This window comes from Pogonomyrmex barbatus, unplaced genomic scaffold (genome assembly GCF_055798465.1).
Source record: "Pogonomyrmex barbatus isolate J1 unplaced genomic scaffold, ASM5579846v1 scaffold1, whole genome shotgun sequence".
Taxonomy (NCBI): domain Eukaryota; kingdom Metazoa; phylum Arthropoda; class Insecta; order Hymenoptera; family Formicidae; genus Pogonomyrmex; species Pogonomyrmex barbatus.
In genome coordinates this window covers 19,550,641-19,575,159 of record NW_028297098.1, presented here as the reverse complement: position 1 = coordinate 19,575,159, position 24,519 = coordinate 19,550,641, and the positions used below count along the sequence as shown (strand labels likewise).

General features: G+C 34.1%; 3 protein-coding genes across 16 annotated transcripts in view; 1 reads left to right on the top strand and 2 right to left on the bottom strand.

The window, feature by feature from the left end:
* Positions 1-61: 61 nt before the first annotated feature.
* Nc73EF (oxoglutarate dehydrogenase Nc73EF) lies at positions 62-16,056 on the bottom strand. Of its 11 annotated transcripts, none has more exons than XM_089073884.1 (17): positions 15,917-16,056; positions 11,715-11,969; positions 11,275-11,484; positions 8,107-8,209; positions 7,373-7,435; positions 6,146-6,401; positions 5,586-5,820; positions 5,302-5,481; positions 4,866-5,046; positions 4,513-4,793; positions 4,207-4,435; positions 3,732-4,010; positions 3,469-3,647; positions 2,946-3,380; positions 2,685-2,839; positions 2,226-2,363; positions 62-1,896 (listed from the first exon to the last, which is right to left on the bottom strand). In XM_089073884.1, exons 2-17 carry the CDS (start codon positions 11,961-11,963, stop codon positions 1,797-1,799), a joined length of 3,273 nt encoding a protein of 1,090 aa, XP_088930010.1. In that variant the 5' UTR covers positions 11,964-11,969; positions 15,917-16,056; the 3' UTR covers positions 62-1,796. The 11 variants fall into 11 exon arrangements, with proteins under 11 accessions (XP_088930010.1, XP_088930018.1, XP_088930015.1 ...); XM_089073892.1 differs by having other exon boundaries at positions 15,947-16,014; XM_089073889.1 differs by having other exon boundaries at positions 15,809-15,947.
* A 1,285-nt stretch (positions 16,057-17,341) lies between these two features.
* LOC105425195 (uncharacterized) lies at positions 17,342-20,858 on the top strand. The gene is made up of 10 exons (XM_011635855.3): positions 17,342-17,411; positions 17,604-17,876; positions 17,946-18,139; positions 18,233-18,611; positions 18,716-19,019; positions 19,138-19,405; positions 19,471-19,881; positions 19,941-20,038; positions 20,125-20,257; positions 20,343-20,858. Exons 1-10 carry the CDS (start codon positions 17,357-17,359, stop codon positions 20,604-20,606), a joined length of 2,379 nt encoding a protein of 792 aa, XP_011634157.2. The 5' UTR covers positions 17,342-17,356; the 3' UTR covers positions 20,607-20,858.
* LOC105425197 (protein FAM13B) overlaps positions 20,848-24,519 on the bottom strand; it is a 47,343-nt gene continuing 43,671 nt past the window's right edge. For all 4 annotated transcript variants that reach the window (XM_089073940.1, XM_089073928.1, XM_025217788.2 and 1 more), the window contains one exon: positions 20,848-24,482. In XM_089073940.1, the coding sequence (XP_088930066.1) occupies positions 24,269-24,482 (214 nt within the window). In that variant the 3' untranslated portion in view covers positions 20,848-24,268. The remainder of the gene's footprint in view (positions 24,483-24,519) is intronic.

Genomic DNA, 24,519 nt, shown 5'->3' with positions numbered 1-24,519 from the left:
TTGAATTATTTCAAGGGACTTACGCGTGATTTAATGTAAAGGAGGCAATATTAATCAGGCATGTGAGACAATGAGATAATTTAATTCAGCAATAAGATACTACAATATCGGGCGTAATATCAGTGATATTTGCTAAATGAAATTTTAAACTGACAGACCTGTTTGTTAGAATTTCTATTTTTTTAAATACATACGTATTGTTGTGATAAATACGTACATGACGGTACAACAGATAGGAACAAATAGAACGGTAGGTACTGTGGCTTTTGTTCAATTGTCTAATAATATCGTGTGCTAAATCAATGGAGATATCACACAACTGTCGTTTTCATACATGTAAAGCAAAATAAGACTGCTTTCTCATTAACATGCTCTTCTATATAGGAACCGAATATTGCGGTACATTGCTCTCTTTTGATCAGCACAAAGATATGCAGCGGTATTTCTCCTCAAAACTTCTCCGTCCCGTCTTTGTGTCCCGTCTTTAAGTGGTATGGATAGAAGAATAAATACTACGCACCTTCGCTACGCTACATCGCGACCCACGCGAGCCGCGGTTGCCCGGCTAAATTATTAAAATTAATTAATTTCTAGATGCTATTAAGTGTATTACTAATTTATTTTCTACTCTCAACACTCTAAGCTGTATTCGTTGACACTGTCTATAGGATAGCACTAGGGCCTCGATCGTGAACACTACTTTCAAGTTTAAACCAAGATCGAGAATCCGAGCTCGATTCATTTCTATTTACTGGCACTTAACGTAATGTTCGTACAACCGAGATACAGTGAGATACAGAACTCACGAAATAGTGCTACTTCAGTCACGCAACTTTTGCGTCGAGCGCGTGTTACTTAATCCGCCAATCATTTAATTTTTTATAAAAATACAGCGACGATAAAAAGTTAAAGTGATTGGCAGCCATCTCACGGCATATAAATAAATCACTAGAAAAAAATTTTGCCGTATTGTATGTCCGTAAGCCTTTTACCATAAACAGTCTCTCCGGTCCAGAGAGAGAGAGAGAGAGTGCACTACAGGATACTATACGTTAAAACGTACGCACTGCGTAACATTGCATAAATTAGTAATAATACTTTCCCTTCTTGTAATCTTATCAACTTCACAAAATTAATTTAGAGTAAAGTACGAATAGAATGAAGTACAGAGAACAAACTGGCGCACAAATGCTTCACGTTCATGTAGATCAATGGACTAGCAAGTTTCTCTTTTTACGTTTAAATGTATATATCTGTACAACTGACCGATATAAATTTTCACTGAATCGTATCCATCACTTATTAAGCATATCATTCAAACTTACATGCACAATCGCGCCGACTAAGAGAAAGATACATAAACTTTACATTCAAACATAACTAAAATGAAATGCACATATAGATGATAATTGATTGCAAGATAGAATGAATATAATTAAAAGATCATAAATTAACTGATACTCAATTAAATATATTAATATTAGTTAAAAGCTATCACAGTTCAGTCTGTGAAATTCTACATATATACGGATACATGCGTCAATGGAAAAAAGAAAAAAAAATGAATAAGAAATAAGGGAAATAAAAGATTCGGACAAACGAACGTGAAACATTTATGCGCGCATGTAAACATAAAAACATAGGAATCACCATTACGAAGAAATCGTTTAAACGGCTACGATGTAATCTCTGTTCTGTGGTGTACGTCGAGCAGGACACAAAAATATAGTAATAGTTACATTAAGAGAGAAATAAATAAACTTTCAGTTCTATACACAGTGCTAAAAAGGATCATATTAAAGACTGAGGGAGTCATCGAGCAATTGTTTAAGTTCCTTGAGATGTTGCATTTTGCTACCAGTAGCAGGTGATGATGCAGTGGGACGTCCAGCGTACCTAAAACATTGATATGAATTCCTCAAAATATCAGCTCGTTTTTAAAACGTGATACGACATATATCGACAATAACATCAGCCAACGATTTCTACCGATTAAAAAATCGTTTTAAAAATAAAGAGATTCAATTATTTTGTTTTAATCTAATTTTGCAATAATTTTTAATATATATTAATTTCGTAATATAATCATATATAGAAGTAATAATTCAGTATTTCATGTATGCTACTTTCAAGAACGATTTATATCAAAACAAAATTAATTTATCATAATAATTTTCTATTATATAATAAATATAATTTTCCATTGACTATGTCACTGACATTACCTCACTATTCTTTGTTTTGGTTCAACAGATTCCGTTGACTGCGACTCTGATTCAGTTACAGGTTTAGTCGGTTTAGTCGGTTTAGACGACGAAAACAAACCGGCAAACCATCCTCGATCACTCGTGTCTGTCGCGCCACTGTAACACACGGCCCAAATTTTTTCATTTTATTTTTACAAAACATATAGAATGAAGAAAGCAAACGTCTGCTTGTGTAACTCGTAATAACTCATAAAATAAAATAAAAAAAAACGCGTGTTACTTTGAATACGTGTATTAATTACAAAATTTCAGCGCGTCGCGCTTGTCGCGACAAAATAAAAAGTGGGCCGTGTGAACAGTTACAGGTATAAAAAGTGGAACACAACATAATGTAACATGGGTGCATTCACACGTACACTCATACATATATATACATATATATTTTATATTAATATTTCAATTTATTTTGGTACTTACACTACGTTTCGGGTGCCGTTCAGCGCCGTATGGAACCTAGGCTGCACATAGGTCCACGCACCTTGGTTCTTATGTTCCTCCTGAGCCCATACCAATTCCGCATTAGGATACTTAGCAGCTTCTTTCTTAACAAGGTCATATGGGAAGGGCGAGATCTGCAGTAGAAAAAAAATCAATTAAAATGTCAAAATAATAAATATTTTAACAAGATTAATTATAATTTAAAAAAATATAGCATGACATCTGAAAATAACGACTGACCTGTTCCACTCTCGTGATTGCAATCTTGTCATCCATATTCCGTTCTGCACGTGATTTCTTCAAATCATAATAGACTTTTCCGGAACAGAAGAGCAACCTCTTGACGCCGTTGGGATTCTGAGCCGCTGTTCCTTCTTCTGGTATCACTCTAAGGAACTGCGTATCTTCCAACATCATGTCGAAGTTGGACTTAGCCTCCGGATGACGAAGCAACGATTTCGGTGTCATCAGGATCAACGGCTTCCTGAATGGCAATGCGATTTGTCGTCGCAGAATGTGGAAGTAGTTGGCTGGCGTGCTGCAGTTAGCGACAATCCAGTTGCTGTCATGCAGTTGACGCACAGCAAACTCTTCGCTTTCTGGTGGGAAGTAATCCGGATCGTCAGCAGACATCTGAAGGAAACGCTCCAGTCGGGCACTGGAATGCTCGGGACCCTACATAAAAAAGAAAGAGAATTCAAATTCAAAGCCAATAAATTATATTAAAAATAAAATAAGATTCAGCTTGATTTCGTGGCTTTACCATTCCTTCGAGACCGTGTGGCTGTAACATGACAAGACCAGATTGTCTAACCCATTTGGCTTGACCACTGCTGATGAATTGATCAATTATACATTGAGCCGTATTATTAAAATCTCCAAACTGAGCTTCCCAGCATACCAGTGCATTAGGATTTGTCATCGAATAGCCCAACTCAAAACCTATGATTGCAGTGAAATCACTTTAATGAGCAAAAATTAGAATACATAATATAGAATTGCATCAAATAAAAATAATTATCTTACCGAGAACGCCGAATTCGGACAAAGAACTGTTGCACACTGTATAAGGTGCCTGATCGGGATATAAGTAGCAGAGTGGCCTATAAGTCGCTTTATCAACAGTCTGATGATGCAATACATGATGCCTATGCGAGAATGTACCTCTCTCCACATCCTGGCCTGATAAACGAACATGAATACCTTCCTTGAGGAGAGATCCAAAAGCCATAGCTTCGCCAAGAGCCCAATCGACGGTTCTAGATTCGATCATCTCCATTCGAGACTTTAAAATACGCTCGATACCTGTAAAATATATTAAAGATAATTATTTTTCCTATGTTGCGTAAACTATTTATATAAACTACAAACTAAATCTGTAATATATTTTTATACATTCATACTTGTAATTTCTTTATTACATTTTATTTCTGATTTCATCCATTTAATATATTTTTTTCATGAAAATATTTCCTTTTTTTTTTATATTGCTATATTTCACCTTTATGGATGACAAACTCAGCAGCATTCGGCGGCGGAGACGAGAATTTCTTTCCAATATGTACGAGCGTATCTTCCTTGATACCAGTGGGCGAGACTTTCAATGGATCTTTTCCTTCGAAGAAACCGGACCATGGCGAATCTAACCAGTCCTTGTATTTAATGTGCGTTTCCTGCCTGGCATTATTATATGCTTCTTCGCAGATCTTCTCGTATTTAGCTTTAACATCCTACATAAAGAAGCCGCTTTTATTTTAAAAATGATTATATAAAATACATATAATTACATTGCATGCAATGTTCGCACCTTAACTTCCTCGGGAGTGACGACATTGTTGTCGATCAGTGTGTTGGCATATTTATCGAGAGCTGGCAAAGTATTTCTGATCTTACGATACATCAGGGGCTGCGTGAACATCGGCTCATCGATCTCGTTGTGGCCGTTGCGCCTGTAGGAGACCAAATCGATCACAACATCCTTGTGGAAGGTAGCCCGCCATTCTGCCGCTACTTTGCACACGTGCATCACAGCTTCAGGATCGTCGGAATTCACATGGAAGATAGGTGCGTTTACCACTCGGGCCACATCTGATGAATAAATTCATGATAATTTCATGCGACTACAAAAACTTGACTTGATTTTCGACTGTAAATACCAACCAGTACAATATGGCGAGGATCGTGAATGTCTCGGATCGGTAGTAAATCCGATCTGATTATTCACAACAATGTGAATAGTACCGTGAGTGGTGTAATCAGGTAGGTCAGATAAATGCATTGTCTCGAAGACAATGCCTTGACCACAGAACGCAGCATCTCCGTGAAGAAGAATGGACATGACCTGAACACATATATAATTACTTATATATAAACTTATCAAAATCGATCATTAATCTAATCAATCAAGTAATCAAGACTATATCGCTTATATTAAGTCGCATTGAATATCCAAGAATCAAGATATTTATTAATCACTTAAATAATTATCTAAGTGACTTGAATGTTCTTGATTCAAATTTCAAAGCTGTTTTTCCTGTCAATTCATTGCCATATTATGTAGCAGTTTAATTGCACAAAGATCTTTAATATTGCTTACTTTTTTGCCTTCGCCGTCGCCACGGTAGAATTGTTCGGCGCGTGTTTTTCCTTGAACCACCGGATCTACGGCCTCCAAATGAGATGGATTTGCTACCACAGCCAAACGAATGTTCTTGTTCGTCACTCGATTCAAACGCTCTATATATGTGCCTAAATGATATTTCACATCGCCGGAACCCTAAAATTATCGTTACCAAGATTTTCGGATCGCCAAATTAATTGTGATAGCAAAGTACATTTTTCTAGCATAGCTAAGAAGCACAATTTTTCATTTATCCTTACATCATCAGCAGCTTCGAGCGCAGCAAATTGTGTGAAAATTTGACTCAGTGGCTTGCGACAGACATTAGCAAGAACATTCAGACGACCACGGTGAGGCATACCCATAACAATCGATTCGACTCCTAGTTCCGTGGACTTATCGATCACTTGTTTCATAGCTGGAATCAAAATTTCGCAACCCTCCAAGCCGAATCTCTTCTCCGAGGACCACTTCCGTGCCAAGAATGCCTCAAATCTGATTCAGATAAAAAAAAAAAAAAAAACTCGCTAACTATAACTCTTAGACATTAAGCAAATACGTGACAAATAGAACTCGAATGCTTCCATGCTTTTGTGTTAAATTATTGTAATTTTTCTTTAAAATAGTATTTTGAAGAAACATTTTCTAAGTATAAATTAAATAATAACTAAATTGTGTGAAAAGAAACTAAAATATAAGGAATAAAGATAAAAATTAAATATAAACCTAATTTTCCTAAAAATTTTCCTAAAAATTTTTAATTTCAAAATTTACGTGTTTTTATTAGAATTCAGGTATTTCATTTAGCACCGATTATTACCCAGTTGCGCGTGTTAATCTAGCTAAAATGAGCCTCTTCTCATCATTCGTCACTTCCATGACTCCGGGAGTTTCCATCTTTTGCCTGATCCAATTGCATTGCTCCAAGGAGTTGATGAACATGAACTCGACACCAATATGACCACAATAAGCGGCCTCAAGTCGTTTCAGGATTTCACGCAACGGCAATGATTTCTCCTTACCGCCGATAAACGTGGTGGATGGCAATTTGAAAACGCGATCCATGTCCGACTCCTCTGTATCAAGCATTTAGAATGAAAAAACAAACGTTATACAAATATTTTAAGACAGTTTAAATATTCCATTTAGCGCAATTATATAAATAAAATATAATAGTATAAGTTGAATGTGTATGTTTGTTGAAATGTGTATTTTTCTTTTATTTTGTTTAAAACTGATACTGAAAATGTTTCTTTCTCTATTTTTTCTCTATTTTTGATAGCAATTATTTTTTTAATATTTATCATCATTTTAATTGAAGAAATATTATTTATATCACATATATTTCTTCAACAATAGATGTAATATTCACATATTGCCAAATATCTGCTGAAACGAACATGCAGTATACTTTTGATAAATATGGGTATTCTGATAATTAAACATATTGCAATCGCACAACAGTGCAAACAAATACCAAATTAAAAGAAAATCAAAGTTTCTTATTGCAAAAGAAAAGCCGTGAGCTTAAGTAAAGCATGGTTAGTTGAAACAATCATCGAAAATTCAAACAAAATAGAAAGATTGTATAAAATACACAACAAATAAAACAATATAAAATGCAGTGGAAAAACAGAACATAGATAAAAGGAAAAAATATATGTTAGATTATGAGAGATAATATACGCAACACTTCAATTTGATGAAGAGACAAGTTCGGAAATAAAAGAGGAACAGAATTGATTTTTTTTTTTGCCAAATTTTACATTAATATGTAGCAAAATATTTTTGACATCGATACTCAAATGTCCCTCCTCTAATTCCTCCACAAAAAACATTTGAAAACTATCTGTTGCCTATAAATATCATTACGCAGAAGAACCCAAGCACCTTTATACCCATAAAATCTTAACAGGCTTTCGACTGAAAACTATTCGATCCAGTGCAAATCCAAAGTGAATCAGTGAGTGCCTGCCAATAATATATTAGCACAAGTAAAAGAGAGTTTTTGTAGGGTTCCCGATTTGAGTTGCGATTAATTACATACTTTTCATTAGGACAGCTACTCGGTATTGGAGTTCCTGCGAGAAAGTAGTGCGTGGTCTCTTCCCTGTGGACATTAGACTCAAACTCAACAACCGGATTGAATAATGATTGCCGAGAAATCGCCCTTCCTTTATTCACTATCTGCTGCATTCAGCTCATATTTATTCATGATAAAATGGATAAAAATTTAATGAAATAATCAATAGGTCTCTGATTGTATTATTAAACGCGTGTTGCACATTTTATCTTAAAATAAAAATTTTTTTTTAACACTATCGATACCAATATGATAATTGATTTGCGAGATGAATAGAATAAAAAATAATCAGAATTACGAAAAAATATTGTATTGAAAAAGTTAAATAATAAACTAAATTGATGAATTAAAACCTGAAACAAAACCTTACATTTCATATATACAAATTATTTGAAAGGTTCTAAAATATTCGCTTGTCCACATTTAAATTATATACGAGAGAAGAAACTAAACACATTTTTACGCAATAACAGCCTGTGAATAAGTTTTACAAGGAAAATTAATATTTAAAAACATATTCGTAAATAAATTGTAGTCGCGATTGCATTATTGACTGAGTATTAATATTATAGTATTAGTCTAATTATTATAATTTTCAAATGCGTCATGACGCTAATTATAATAATTAGCGCATTTTTGCTCGAAAGTCGATCTTTTTAATTTTCTATTTATTCAGAGACACGTTCATTTAAGCTTACCGAATGAATAATGGGTATAGAGTAATTCTTGCGGATGTCTATCGTCAAGATCAGCGCTGTTGATGCCGAGTGGATCCAATTTAGCAATATGATGGCCACGAATCTGTCAATTTAATGCCACATTCATGCGAACCAAATAGTTTTCAAATTCTCATTTGATTTAAATCAAAATAATAAATTACTGTGCTTTGATGTTCTACTCTTACAAAGAATAACCAGGTGCATCATAGCAAAAAATAATACATAATATTTGATGCAAGTCATCATTATGCATTCTAAGAAAAACATCATGTCACAGTAATTAACATTAAATATGCATATTAAGATATAAAGCCATAAAAAGTCGTAATATTTGTGTTATCTGCTCCTTAGCTTCCCTATTATTAATGCGGTATATTATCAGTTTAATTATGAGATAAGGATGAATGTGTCTGCTCAAACATCTCCCTATCTGTAATCGTACCCCCTATCGTAATTCACACACAAAAAAAAAAAAAAATAATCGTGCGCAGTATGTCAGCGCATATAAATTTTAGAAAGATAAGCATGCTAGGCGACAAAAATATGGTGCAGGTGTTCAAAAGCAATACATATATATATAATAACATATAAAAATCATACATGCAAAATCAACAGGATTTTTTTTTATTCTTACCTCCAACATTTTACTCGCATATTATTGGGCAATGTACGTACATATATATATTTCTCTATTTTTAATCTCTGCCAAATATAAACGCGACGAGTGCGCAATGGTAAATGTCATATTCAACAATGTATGTGTGTGTACAGACACTTAAATTATGAAGGCGATTATATCATCGATTATTATGAAAAGATCATTTCTATTCCCAAATGATTCCCAAAATGAATATGATGTTTATTTCAACATTTTCAGTATCAGTATACGTTTCGTTACAAGGTTTATTAAATATGTACCTTTTTCTTTTCTCTTTTTTTTTTTATCTTATATAATTCTTTCTGACTACTGTTAGAAGTAATTTAAATATAAAATATTATATTTTTAATATAAAAAAAATAAAAACTTAAAACGATATAATTTTTAGAAACGTAAACAAATAAACTACAATATTTCTTACTTAAATTATAAATATAACTATATAAATATAACTTCAATAGAATTTTTAAATACGTTCCATACGTTGTAGATAAAATAATGAAGATTGTTTTAAAATTTCATCAGATATAAGATTACAAATAATTTTCGCAACTTTTTTTTTTTTTTTGAATGCTTGAGCCTTTACACGAAAGCAGAAAATATCTTTCAGTAAAAATATGATAGTAATATAGTAATGTAAAGATGATTACGTGAAATGATAATACTGAATGTATATTGGGAAGACATGCTTCGAATGAAAACATGAACCGAGTAATTTGCGACTGGTATACACGCGTTTATACACCATATACTCCAAACCAGGATACAATGCGATTTTCATACACCTTTTAAACGTATGGCACGTATGGCACGAGTAACCGAAAAAATTTTAAATAAAAGCCCGTGGAAATTGCTTTGGAAGAAAAGCCTTACCAAGCATATACTGTCGCAGCACTTGTTCTGGTGATCCCTTGCGGGCTGCATAATGCGTGTGTATCAGGTCTGTTTGCATAATACCCAGCGGATCCAGATCGGCAACTAAGTGACCTCGGGCCTATGCGCCAACGAATAATCCCGAAAAAAACCTCACATTTATGTAAACCGTGTCTACAATTGCAACTGCACTATACACATAATACAATTAGGAAAAAAAGCAATACAGCAGCTATATACAGCAGAATTGACAAACAAATATTCCAAATATTTACGTGTGTTCCAATACTTGTAACATATAAATGAACATATAAATCTATTTCAACAACATTTATGAAGGAATGGATACTATTTCGTTTCTCTTATGATTATAATTCAAAAGTAAAACAAAATAGAAACACTATAACATACCAATGACTACCAATTTTAATAAAACAATTAAAAAATGTGCTGTTGCTTCTTTCTTGATAAAGATATTTAATTTGCAAAAAGGACGACAAATTAGGAGTTATAAAAAGATCGTAATTTGAAAAATCCCATTATTATCGGTGGGAAAAATATAGAGATGCAAGACATGCTTAAGATAAAAGATGCAGTGAGCAATTGACATGGTCATATAGAATGAGGCTATTATGCAATATTATGCAATATTCTCTCATATTTGTTATTTTTATAACTAATACATTTATCACATAATCATGTGTTGATAGTATATGAGGCAAACATGAATGATATCAGAAACTTTGGAAATACATGATAGCCCCTAACAATAGGCATAAATTATAACATTCAATATTTCATATCCCAGATTCATATTTATATATTCATCTGTGAATTGTGACTAAAGCTTATATCGCATAAGTATAAGAATATAAATTTCATAACATGTTGTGTTACCTTTATTAAAAGACATTCTTATCATTCCATATAAATGAAACTGGGACATAAGAACCCAAAATATTTCATTCGAAATTTACATGCATACATAATTGTATCAATGCATATCATAGTTATTTCCGTAATGAATGAATTTCAAAATGAGATATATGATAAATCATCAAGCTTTCGTTTCGACAACAAAAGCCAATTCTTAAAAACTTTCTATTGCATTCGAATTTTTTAAAACGTTTAATCGTGTGATAATATTTTTGATTAAGATAAAATAGTTTTTCCACGCAGATTTTAAATGAATTAATTTAGTGTAATTCAAAACCAAATTTCTCCAGATTCCCATTCCATTTATTAAACGTGTTATAAAAAGTATTTAATATTAACTTTATTATAATATTATGTTTTTATAAATAATAGAGATAGGAGCAGAAAATTAACAGAGAGTCTAGTATTTTTATGTAATTAAAATATTATCATTAAAAAGAATTTTTTTTTTAAAAAGCAAATTTTGTTGCAATTAAATTTATATTGTTACCTAAATAAATTATACGCGGCTGAATAAAGCAGTCATCTCTTGCAAACAAAATCATAAAATTGGCAATGATTAAGAGTTATCATCATTAACATACTTTTCGCAAAATTGCACACGATAAATTTTGTTTGCAAAAGCAGTATGTTGAAATTCATTATCGGAGAGTAAAGCAAACAAAATTCCGATATCATACCTGATAAGAACGAATAATAGCTTGTACCGCTAGATGATCGTCGATAATTTTTTCATTAACGGGCGTCTGGCCGAGCTGCGTTCCAACACCAAGGGGCAACAACGCTCCGAGCGGAACTTGGTTGTAACTTGGAGCGAGGGATGGTGGTGCCTGATACGCGAATCCTGGGGTGGCTCCAGCGGTGCTGTTTCGAAAGAAGGAATCCCATGACTACGAATAAACAAAAAGGTACAATAAATTTAAGAAAAATCTTTTCAACCGTACATAATAACATAAATAAATAGATCAAACAGTTTCTACAAGAAGAAACAGTTTACTTATATTATCCTGACAATAGTGAATGTATATTTCCTCTACCTCGTTAACAAACTTTGAAATTAATTTAACTAATTTCAATCTCTCTTTCAGATTTTATTTACAAGACAGGTGAGACAAGTTACCACGTGCACGCTGTTCGGATCTTGCAGCCACGCGTTGTACATCTCCTCCACGTAGGAGCTGGTGCTGCCATTCAGGAAGGGCTCGGTTGCCGCGCGGCTGTTGTACTTCCTCGCGGACTCGGTAAAGATCACCTGGCTGGTCCTGGTCAACGGATGACTGCGGACCACCCAGGAGGCGTATCTTTCGGGCCCGCATATGCGCGGCGCCAAGGGGGCCAGCGTAGTGAATATCGTCCTTGCTTTGTACATTTTCACCTGGAACACACCGACACCGAATCCAAACGTCATTCTTTGTCTTATCTCGCTCGTTGGACATCGTCGACGTAAACGAGCTAACGAAACTGCGTAAACATAGTCCCCGATAAGGCACATTTAATATTTTACGGGCCGTTTAAATGTCCCGAGTGACTGAACGAGCTGTATTTCAGATTAAGCGTTTGAGTGTCTCATGATCAGACGACATTAATGGGAATGCAGACTTTGATAAGCGTTAAGCAATCTTGCACGTACAATTACAGTCTGATTTGTCTGGCCTTATCGGCTACAGTCGGTTGACTTATTATTCTCGTTACATCACTGACATTTTAGACTTTGCCTGCACGTCATATTCATTGATTACTAAGAAACGCGGCGAATATCAAAGGTATATTTTACAATTATGTAAATAACTTGATGGACATAGCTAAGCGCTCTCATATGTAATATTATATATGTATGCATGTTTGTTTGCGCATAGGTTAAATAAAACTCCGGTCAACACATAAATATATCCATAGAATTCGTTGTGCTTAATTTTAGAGACACAATTGCGCCATAATGCGCAATCCATCAAATTTGAAATAAATACGCGATCGACGTTCGAGCCTGTTATTAAATAAATGACGTGAAATGAAATCATTGGGTATTCTCGGAATTCCAGCGAGAGATTGCCGCGTGGAACTAATTAGAAAAATGTATAATGTTTATGTATGCACTGTATCGAGACATTCCATTGTGTGATATTTATATCGCGACAAAAAAAATGTCTATACTTCACTGGTTTAATAACTGTAAATATTGAAATGTTCGCTCTATTTTTGCGAATTGGCCAGTTTCCAGATTGCGTAACATTGTTCGAGAAATATTTTCCAAACGTTTTACGGAAAATTACAAAAAGAAAAAAATTCTTTAATCTTATCGAGAGAACGCGTGTTCCACGTACACTTTTGTGTTGAATACAAAATTGCATGTTATGTCAATAAAAAGAACTTGATAGTGCACTTGGACAGTGATTCGTAAATGCCTCATAAATATCTAAAGTATTTCCTTTAAGAAACAGTGCAAAGGCTAAAAAGCATAGTGTACAAGCAAGGAAACGTATATATCAAGATCTCGTTGGATTCCAGATTAAACGTTCTTGACAGACGTCATTCTGTCTACCAGAAATATTCGCGCGTAAGATAAAGTACTTTGAAAATTGCTCTTCTCTTAACACAAGATATATTTTTTCTCTTTAAAAAAATGTAAAATTATTTCAGTCAGATGCAAATTATCGTACATTTATATATTGATATTGAATATTTATGAACACTAATTCGAAACCTTGAAAGCAAGTTTTAATATACATTGCGACTCCAAAATATTTCTCGATAATCACGCTTAAATTACTCATTCTTAATTATCATTTATTTAACACGACATAAAATCAAATTAGATCCTGCTTCTCAATTAAGCTATCGGAGGTGGAGTAACTGGAGTCATATACGTATCTTTTTTCAGAGATCAAATTTATAAATCCAAAAAGACAGATAAACGAGAGAGCAAGTAAAATCAAATTCTTACAGATCGATACTTCCTTTCACTTTAACATCAAGCTGTAAACAACGAAGGCCACCGAGTCATACCGCTTTTTTTCCGTAAATCGCCGCAGAGTACGATTTGTATCGCGAAGTACACGCATTGTGTCGCATTTTACCTTGAACGGACCTACTCGTTTCCCTTTAAAGGCGCCAGGAATGCGGAGAAACGTGGAGAACGATATAACCGGAAGAGTATTCTTAAAAAATCCGGCTTAAAAAGGCAACTTCGACGGATTCGAGAACGACGGTCTCGAAAACGAGCCGAGGCGATCGCTGGCCTCGTTCACGCACGTGTGACGCTAACCGGGAAAAACTGCGAACTCTCCCTGTCTCCTACGTAGAACCTCCGAGATCGCGATGACTGGAGGTGGGGATTACCTGTCGTTCACTTACGTCCCGAGAACGTGGTCGTGTCGTTACTCAACGTGCATGCCAGACAACGACGAACGAGACGAGCTTTGTATCATATATTACGATAAAGGAACAAGTATGAGATCGATCAGAAGAATACGTACGCTCATTGATAATTCTATCTTAACTATATCAGTTAAAAGACGAGACAATCGATATTTTTAGAATGTTGTTTGTTGAATTTAGCAAAAGTGTATTTTGCAAGTAACATGCAATTCAAAGTGCTAATTATGTTGCATGTTGAATGAAACATTATATTTTACTAATATAAGGACGCGCGCGTTTACTTTTTTTATATCTTCAAAAAATTCTTTTGTGTATTGAATATTTATTAAATGATTAATGTATAATTGATGTTTTCGTCTCGATATTTAATAATTAAATAAAAACGCTATCAAATCGTATTCGTAGTTCATAATGAATAAATAATTTGTTGAGATATGCAATTCGCAAGGAAACTCGTATTAATTAGTACGTTTAATTTTTGCTAAAGTATTTCAATAAATATATGTATATTTAAATATATTTATTAATAATAAATCTATTTAAAAAAATTTTTTCAAATAACTAAGAATTTGTAAAATCATCAAAAAATAATCACAAAAAGAGAAAATAAAATTCTACTAGTAATACAATATATCATTTTCAAAAAGTCTAAGAATTAGATTTATCAATAATACTTGACTAATTAATTTTAAAATTAAATAGTACAAAATTAATTGAGTTTTACGCTTTTACATATCAAAGATCACTCGTCATGTGATTTGATTGCGAAATTCGCAGATTATTACCAAGCCTACGTTCGTTTCTTGCAGCTACATGTGACACTCTCTCTCCACTCGGAATGAAATGGATATGAGAAAATGCGAAGGAATGCGGATAAAACGAACAGATCCTACATTTTCCTATTCGGCTTCATTTTTGAGAGAAGAGAGGAGTTTCAAGAAAATAGTTAGACTACGTGTACGAACCGCTTTTTTTTTTGCCACACGTGTTCTACCGCGCTTTCTCGATTGTTACTCACTGATTTGAAGCCTTCTGTCATTTACCATTCAAAAAAATTTCAATTCATTCCTCAGAAGACACAGAAGACAAGCATCTTCTTTTTTCCGCGTCTTTTCCAAAGACGAAATAAATAGTGTAAGAGCGTCGTAAATGGAAAAAAATTCAAGAAAAAGAACAAAGCATAAAATTGCAAAACGACCGGACTCATTATCGCAGCTCGAGGGAAAAAGAGAGATAGGAAATTACGGAGAATGGATTGCGGAGCGTTAGAGATAAAAAAAAACAGATTTTTACCGCCGGTTGACTCACGCGCACGGGAATTAATTGAACGGTCGACGCGGGATGACCCAATGACGCGATCGCGAATGATTGAAGAAAATGTAAAATAACTGACGAGACTTTCAATAAGCTCAATGCGATGTAACAATTCACGGAAAATTTACGACAATTTGCAATCCTTGCCGCGGGAAGGACAGAGGAAGGGGAGAGGAGAACACTGTTCTATGCTCTGACGTACACCTTAACCTATGAACCTACGAACCCGCGTGCTTCTCCGTGGTTTTTGAAAGTGACGAGACCAATGGTTAGAATTTCGTCACAAAACGATCGCACGAATTATTAACCAGATTATCTCTTATCACGCGTGCTTTCTCTTTCTTTTTTTCCGTCCCGATAAGAATGGGACGCGACGGGGTTAGGGAGGAAACGGAAGAGTGGGAGGACGCGAGAGGCGGGATATACCGCGGGATATATCGTGGAGTCAGGTGACTATTTTCGGTTCGTCGCGGATTTTTACGTAATCGAACATATAATCCTGAAAACGCGAACACATCGCATAACCTCGATCAGCGACGTTCCCCGACGACGTCGACGATCATTAGACGAGATGCCACGAGACCCGCGTCACCGACGCACACCGCCGACTCCAAAATCGAAGAGCTCGCCTACCTTGATGTTAACACGACGAGAATCACACACCTTCCACCATTTGCAACTCGCTGCCACCGCCGCCGCACGCTCTCCTGAAATACTTTTACGCACAAAGCAGCGCGATCTCTAGCGACGAACGTGCGAAGCCGGCACCCTCCTCTCTTCTCCCCGCCATCGCAGTCACGTGAGTAGCATGACGTTCTCTAATGACGAAAACGCGGGAATAATGAAATTTGAGATGTAATCTCGTAAAAAGCTAAGCGTAATTTAAAGTGCTTCAATTTGCAGTAATTTTTAAAAAGTAAAAGTATTTTAAAGTATTTTAAATGTTGCTTTTGCTTTGGTGTAACAAATTAAAAATGTTAAGTTTCAAAGTTAAAATATCATTTGGTGCAACCGATTCTTAACAATCTCAACTGGCTTTATCAGTGAATTAATCGAGTAAGCTACAATTTTTTGTTAATATAAATAGAATTATTAGTTTTTTATTCTGAAAAATAGAATAGTAGAATATAATAATAAATATATAATAATATAAATAAAATAAAATAAAAAATAGATTAAAACAAAGGTAATAACAATTTTGATACAATTTTTTGTTGTTAACTTAAATTAATCGCCATTTAGAATTTGGTCAAAGTCGCCCTGTATTCACTGTAATGAAATATCATAATTAGAGTCTAAATTTGTGTGTATACGCGCGCGCGCGCGCGCGCGCGTGTGTGTGTGTGTGTGTGTGTGTGTGTGTGGTGCGCGCGCGCGCGATTGAACGGACTATAATTAAATGAAATTGAATTAGTTTTAACTATTTATGATTATTGCACTTTTTTCGATAAAATTTCGAGGAATGTATACATATATATAAATTTTTAATTTTTGTATCGTTACACTAATCATTGTAATTCAATGGCGTAAAATTTTAAAGCTTTTTAGGCTTCAATTGTCAAATTATATAAATGTTGAATTTGCTTCCGTTGACTTTCTCAAAACAAAAAAGAATATCCACAACAAGAGAACGATGTGATTATCCACCGTGTTATTTAATCGTAACCTATGAATTATTTTTTTAATTTTGTATGTGTGTATCTTTTGTAACAACCAAATTATTTTTTATAACAAGAAACAGTGTAATTTAATGTAAATTTTGAATTCTGTATATGAAATTTTATTATATTTTCAATTATGTGAGTAATAAATTATAAAATTTAAATGGAAGAATTTGAAGTAACCAATATAAATATTAATAACGACAGGATTTTTGGTAATTTTTTTAAATGTAAAATAAAATCTTAATAAATAAACAAATAAAACACAAATACACACACACATTTTTTTACAGAAATCTCAAGTTTTGCAGAAATCTTAAATTTTATTTTTGTTAGTAGCTGATTTTTTTAAATTTCTGTACTTTATGTCATGTTTTGATTTTCAGAATTACCTCTAAAAGATCAATCCGAAATGCAATTATGTAAATTAAACGAATCGGAAAGCAGATCAACCATTGCACTAAAAAGTATTATCGTCTACAACAATAAAATTTTTCACATTTATGTTAAAATTATATTATATTTTTTCTTTATATGTTAACATTGTATTGAAATTTCTCTTTCAAATTTTTCAACAGTTCTTTCAAAGAAAAAATTTTATTAAATATTTTAAATTAAAAATAATTTTAGATAATGTCAGTATCATTACTTTCATTTAGAGATTGGACAGGAATTGGATAAAGCGGAGACAAAATGTTTTACATTAAAATCAGGACTAAATTACATGATAGGAGTTTGTCAGAAAGCTCAAACAGAAACAAGAGGAAATAAAGAAACATCCAACATTTTGCCGATATCATCTAGAAGTCCAAGCTCGAAATCTTCCATCAAATATAATGATTATAACAGTGAAACGAGCGCCACTAAAATTCGAAATTATAACATTTCTCAAAGAATTCATAACGTCGAACTAAAAGCCGAAGAAAATTTTGGTAAAAAATTCTTTCAAAATTAAAATCATCGCATATTTAAATATTCACATATATTTACGTATACCATAGATATTTTCAATCCAAGCCCGAAATCTACTCGGCTTTCGCCCAGAAGAAACGTCGATGATAATGATATTATCATGAAGGCCGAGAGTTTGATAGAAGGAAGGCAAAAGGGATCATTGAATATTACATCAAACTCTCAATTAGATAAGAAATTTTCTTCTGTGACAACATCACCAGTTCAGAATGAAATCACGGAAGTATGCGAATACGATTTCATATGTTTTACAAACACATACGAGAATTTTGCATACACATTTTTATATTTATTAAGAGATTAATATTACAAATAGATAGATCGAGAATACGAAACATACTTCTTCCCACCGAGTATATCTATCGAGGAATTGACATTGCAGGCGGATAAGGATTATCTTCACGTAATGCCGTTCTCTGCAAGAAAAGATATTGAAGATTCGGTATTGAATTTCCCGAACCTTCCGAATATTCTGAAAACTGAATTAACGGAGAACAGTAGTAAATCGAATGGAGAACGGAGTAAATCGAAAACGAGGAAAAGCAAGCTGAGTTCCGTTTACAAAATGGATAGCACGATGTCTAAAGCACGAAAAAGAAAGGCAAAATTACGAAGTTCCGTTTCCAAGAGCACGATTACCACCAAAGACACGGGTTTTATTGGTAGGAAAGAAGCGAAAAGGCGCCGACATAAAGGTAAACAGCCAAATTTGTATACAATTCCTATCTATTCTACAATTATATCGCGTGTTACTATATAAGAGATAGAATCCTCTTGTTCAGCGCAATTTTTGACGCAGGTCACGCTCATCAACAGTCCAACTCTCCAAAACATTTGAAAAAATTCAACGACGTCGTGGAAATTTTTCATAATACCAGATTGAAGAATAGCAATTCTGGAGTATCCAGTAAGCCGTCTGAACTCAATGAAACGAAAGATGCAAAAAAATCGCATCTTCCTGAGACTGATCGAAAGATTCAAAAGACATCATATCCTGAACGTAATAATAATCGCGAATGTCAATCTCACGATAAAAACAATGAGCAGGATCATTTTGATTGTCTTCAAACGTTAGATTGTCAACTTAACAAAAGCAATTCAGGGTGATTAGCAGATACAATAATAGCACTTATAGCCATTTTATATTATTATCATTATTTTAAGTAATTAATGATCATTATTCTATATTTTTATTATTAATCTAGCATTTCTTTTCCACAGAGCGACGCTCGAGGCTACACAGGAAGATAAATTGGAAAAATGTTCCAATGATCCTGATCCATCGAGGCGAGACAAAACACGACGGTGCGAGCCTACCTTTAACAGATACGACTCGATATCCATGCCTAACTACGAGATGCCGACTTTGGCGTCGAAATTAAAACGCTCGACCAGATCATATTTCAGCAGGTTTAACTTCCGGAGCATTCCGTTCGTGGTGGGAACGTCAGTGACCCCGAGTTACAATCTCGGGTTAAATATTCAACAAGTGAGCCGTCGAAACTCTGCCGGAAAAACGGCGTGTCATTTAAAAACACGTCTTCCGCAATGCAGGTGTTGAGCGTGATGAAGATGAGACAGCCGATCGCGAGCGATGTCACTCCGTTATTGATCCGGAAAGTCAGCAGAGGCGTGAGGCCGGTATCGATCCTTCTGGAGCAGATGAACAATCATTACGAAGGATCGCAGACGAGCAGATGGTTTAATAATGGGCAGAGGCTTGGTCAAGGCAAAAGAGAGTCTACGTTTAATTTGCAACACGTGGGAAAAGTGCAAGGTGCCTACGTGCCAAAGACGTCCATCGATACAGAAATTATTTCGAAAAAAGATCATCATGTTTCTAAGCAATGTAAGAAAAAAAATATTTGCGACCAAGCTAAACAGCAGTCTTCTTCCGCCGTAAACGAAAACACCACGCCGGCGAGTATTAAAAATCAGCGAGGAATTTCGAGGATGTCGTTAAAGGTAAAGCGCATTCTAGCAGTTTGTATTATAATGCATATTATGAAGTATTGATGCTGCAGGGTAATATCGATCATAAATATATTCCTGACTCGCACAATACTAAGGAAATACGTGACGTTCTGATTAATCTTCACGATCAATTTGAAGAGATGAACACGTGAGTGTGCGTTGGTGCGATACTAAATTTAAAAATTCACAGCTTTTACAAGAGCCGGTTATGTGAGTTGTGTTCTTGATTTGTAGAAAATATGAGAAATTGCAATCGGAGGTCGACAAATCTAACGATAAGGCTTTAGCGAAAGAGCTATCCATTTTAGAAAAGGAGCTCAGTGCCAAGGAAGAAGAAATCAACGCCGTCATCGGTCTTTACAAAGAAGTGAGATTAATTTTATTATATTCATGCCTACTACATATATTGTATATATGGGCATATATTGTTTTCAATGACATTGCAAAAACAGGTGATGACGCTGAAGCAGCAAATGAAAATGTTGCACGAGAGAAACAGCCTGGTTTGCATTACAACCAAGTCGATCAAGGAAACCGACAAGAATTCTTTTCCCATGTCGATTATATCCGGGAAATCTCACTCGATAAATCCGACACAGATTATCGGTTCAAAAAAAATGTATAACGCAATGCGAGAGCCGCCCATTTCTATGCAGCTGACTGCATTGTTACGACAAATTCAGACTTTTCATAAGCAATTGCAGCTCGTATCGTAACTACGATAAAAAAAATTGAAATAAAATTATTTTTTAATTAAACCCTCTGGTTGGTAAAAATGGAATATAATAGATTGAAATTTTGACATATTTGAATCATCGAAAAAGGCAGGGATATCAATCAATTTCTTCTTCCATCAGGTGAAACATAAAAAATGATTTAACTGGAGCGCATTTAACAGGAAGTGATTTGGAAGGTGTTGCTTCTCTTTTTTTTTTCTCCTTCAATAATAAACGAACATTTCCAGCAGATGATATTCCATTTTATTCAATTCTGCTACCCCATAATAATGTGTATTATTTCGTTTGTATGCATGTATGATTGTTTGTATCTTACGTATATACGCAGCTCCGTCTGTGTGTGTTTGTGTGTGTGTATATACCTCTATATATATATATATATATTTATATATGTATATACAGAATCAACATTTGTGTATAAACGCCAAAGGTGATCATAGGACTTCCGCTAGAGACGGATTCTTCGTCGTCGCGGCTCACACGGTCGATTGCAATTGTCAGTTGCAGCTACGTACAACGATATCCAAGAGTAATTAATTGTTATGCCCTTCTTTTTTTCACTTTTTTTCATTTCTTTCTCTCTGTCGCAAGATTCTAATTTCTCTAGATATGTTCGTAGATCATATAATCCACATGGAATATCTAGCGTTCCTTTTTTTTCAGATCTAATTAAACGATTTGTGATCTATCCGATATTCTGTCTCTTAGCTTCGCTAAATAAAATGTCCTCGCTTCCCTTTGTCCTATCTTCTGTTCTAAAGTTTTCCTGCTTCTGTCTCTCTCTCTCTCTCTCTCTCTCTCTTTCTCTCTCTCTTTCAAAGCGTCTACACAAAATCACGCGATCTATCTCTATGCATAAAGATACTATCCGCTACAAAATGTATCTTAATTAACGTTAATATAAAATGTTATCTTAGATCTACGATAATACTAATTTGCTCTCTCTCTTTCTTACTAGTAGTAGAGGGGCGCGGTTCTGGCCCCGCGGGAAATAAAAACATTCCTGTAGCGTCGAATACAAAATTAATTTTCTCTTGTGAACAGCAGTCCTTTTGGCAGTACGGATGGAGGACAATGATGCCGCGACAAACGCGGGGAAAATGATCTTATAAACGCGGTAATAAAGTATCTTTACTGTCGCCCATTTTTGTATTTTACATATCAAATGATGGTGTGAGTAAACGGCAGCAGATAAGAGAGATTAATTCCAAGAATCGACCAATTAACAAAGAGATACAACCTAATGTTTACTGAATTTCTTGTTTCGATATTTATTTTTGTATTTATTTCAATCACTGATACGTCTGTGAAAAATTCCGATTTCTCTCTTTTTCTTGTATTCTCCACGATTATTCTGTCTCCAACCGTTCTTTCGAAAAAGGACTCTGCTTCGTTTATGTTATCGTCATCGCTGTAGAATCTTCTGAAGATATCGCTGACCTCGATTCATCTCCTACGAAGGAAAAATCATCTCCCTTCACCTCTCAATCTTCTACAAAATCGTTTTCACAAAGAAAGAAGGAAAAAAGAAATGGAACCGAGTACTTCACACACACACATTCTTTCATCTTAACGCAAATATATCTCTCATTATATCACAGACTAAAAAATGCTTTGGTCTAAAAAATTGTTTTCTTTTTTTTGTTTTTTATTCGTTTTTGTTAATTAGAACGGACATGCATTTTGCATTTTGCATTTTGTGTTCACAAGCGGCTTTGCTGCCACATGGTTGCATTTGGAAAACTTTAATCTGTTATCTGCGGGTGTGCAAAATCAGCATTAAAAGCGGGTTTGTTTGTTCGCCAATTTTCATTTTCGATTTCCGAAACAGTTAAAATCACCACAACTTTTGTATCTCGATTGCGTATTAGAATTCCTAATTGAGTGAGACGGTGGTTGATTTTGTCGCTATGTCCTAATAAAAAAAAAAAAATCTTTCAGCGTGATTACAACTCATCGTCAGTAAGATTCGCAAAGCATTTCTTTCGTATTAGTCAGCATGCGGTAGAACTTAAGCCATTAGCACCTTTGATTTGTTGAAATTCTATGTGAAAAAATCGACCCAAGTGGAATTTTAAGGCGTTTTTATGGTAATCCCTAATCGGTTGTGTGTGTGTATACATTGTGAACGGCCTTAAAATCGTACTTGTACAAAAATATAAACGCAAAAATCAACGAGCTTCTCTTAGTGAATATTCTTTTTTTTCTCTCTCTCTTTTAATACGTTATTAAGATCGTAACATTTGATAGTACTCTACAATATTACAACATGTGATATCTCTTACAAGGTACTTATATTACGAGTAACCCCACAAATTCGTTCTTCACTCTTTCAGCGTTCGACTTCAGCGATTAAGATGATAAAATAAATTTCGGGTTCACTATAAATGTTAATCATTATATAAAACCCGTTTTTTTCTATCATTTCTCTTTTAAGTCTTAATAATACAATAATTATTATCTGCAAAAAAAATTCAATAAAAGAAAAGTTTTGCAAGCAAAATTTAAACGACACACTTCTCTCGATAATAAAAAAAAAAAAAAAAATGTCGCATAGATATTCTATTCTCTTCAAAATGTAAATATTATATTACATAAATAAAATTATATATTTGACTGTAAAATAAATGTATTATGTTGTTTCTCAAAATCGTAACGACATACGTCGTTATACGTTGGAAAAATCTTGATCTGGATGTGTTGTCTTAATGATTTAAAATGACATTTTTATTTTTATTTCTGAGCCTTATCCTTTCGATATCTGTTTTTGCATTAATCGCTATAAAACTTGACACTTTAAGTACAAACAAGTTTAGAGATCTTTGCAACAAATATATATATATATAAAATATAAGTACATTTTTTATATATTTATATAACTGATCAATTTTATAAACTGTAAATATATCAAAATAAACATCCAGTTTCTTATTAACGTCAAAAGTTTATCCTAATGGGGCAAATGAATGGAGGACAATTAAATGGAAATTTTCCATTGCAAATGAATATGTTAAATATAAAGTGAACCGGTGAACAAGATACGCGATTATTTCATCGTATAAATATTACGATATATCGTACGGTAATACCATACGATATATAATAATCACTTTATGTTCTAGAATTATTAATGCTTAAAGAGTTCAAATGTATTATCCCAATATCATGCTTTTATTTTGTAAACAATTGCTATTGTTCACTATAAATTGTCCGTTTATGTACTTAACTGTTGTAAAAAAGATGCATTACTTTAATACAATGAAAACATATGGTATTTTCTCAGTGTCGTAACACGAACGGAATTCACGAGCGAAAGAAAACCGCATAAGAGGATATACGGCATGATCTTACGAAAGTGAAATAGATCTTACATTCATATTATCCACTTTCATGTTTTTGTTCTCGAAAGTTCTCTTTTGATTCTAGGCGATAGATTCTCATTACCTTATAGTATTGATCTTTATGTTTCCATAGATATTGCTTCTTCAGGCCTTTTTTAATTCGCGCAAGAAGAGAAACTGTAGAAATTGCAGATGGTGCCTGCATGATGTGACAATTATATATTTTTATAAATGTTCAAAGATCATTTCAATAATATAATTTCAAGTCAGTTCTTCAGTACTCATGAATTAAATACTACGTCAAGCCTTTTTGGCTATGAGGGCATCAATCAGTCTCAGTTTCGCTTTCGCTTGTTTATAGGATTCATACACGCTTGTAACTTGCGGTCCACGATCCTCGCGTTGCATACGACGGCCAGCTCGAGCTTCGAACTGTGCTTCTAATTCCTTCAACGCCCTACGAAGTCGCTTTTTCTCCTCTCTAGTAGCTCGTTGTTGCATTAATAATTCTTCCCTGTAAAAAAAAGAAATGAAATCTATATCTATAGTAA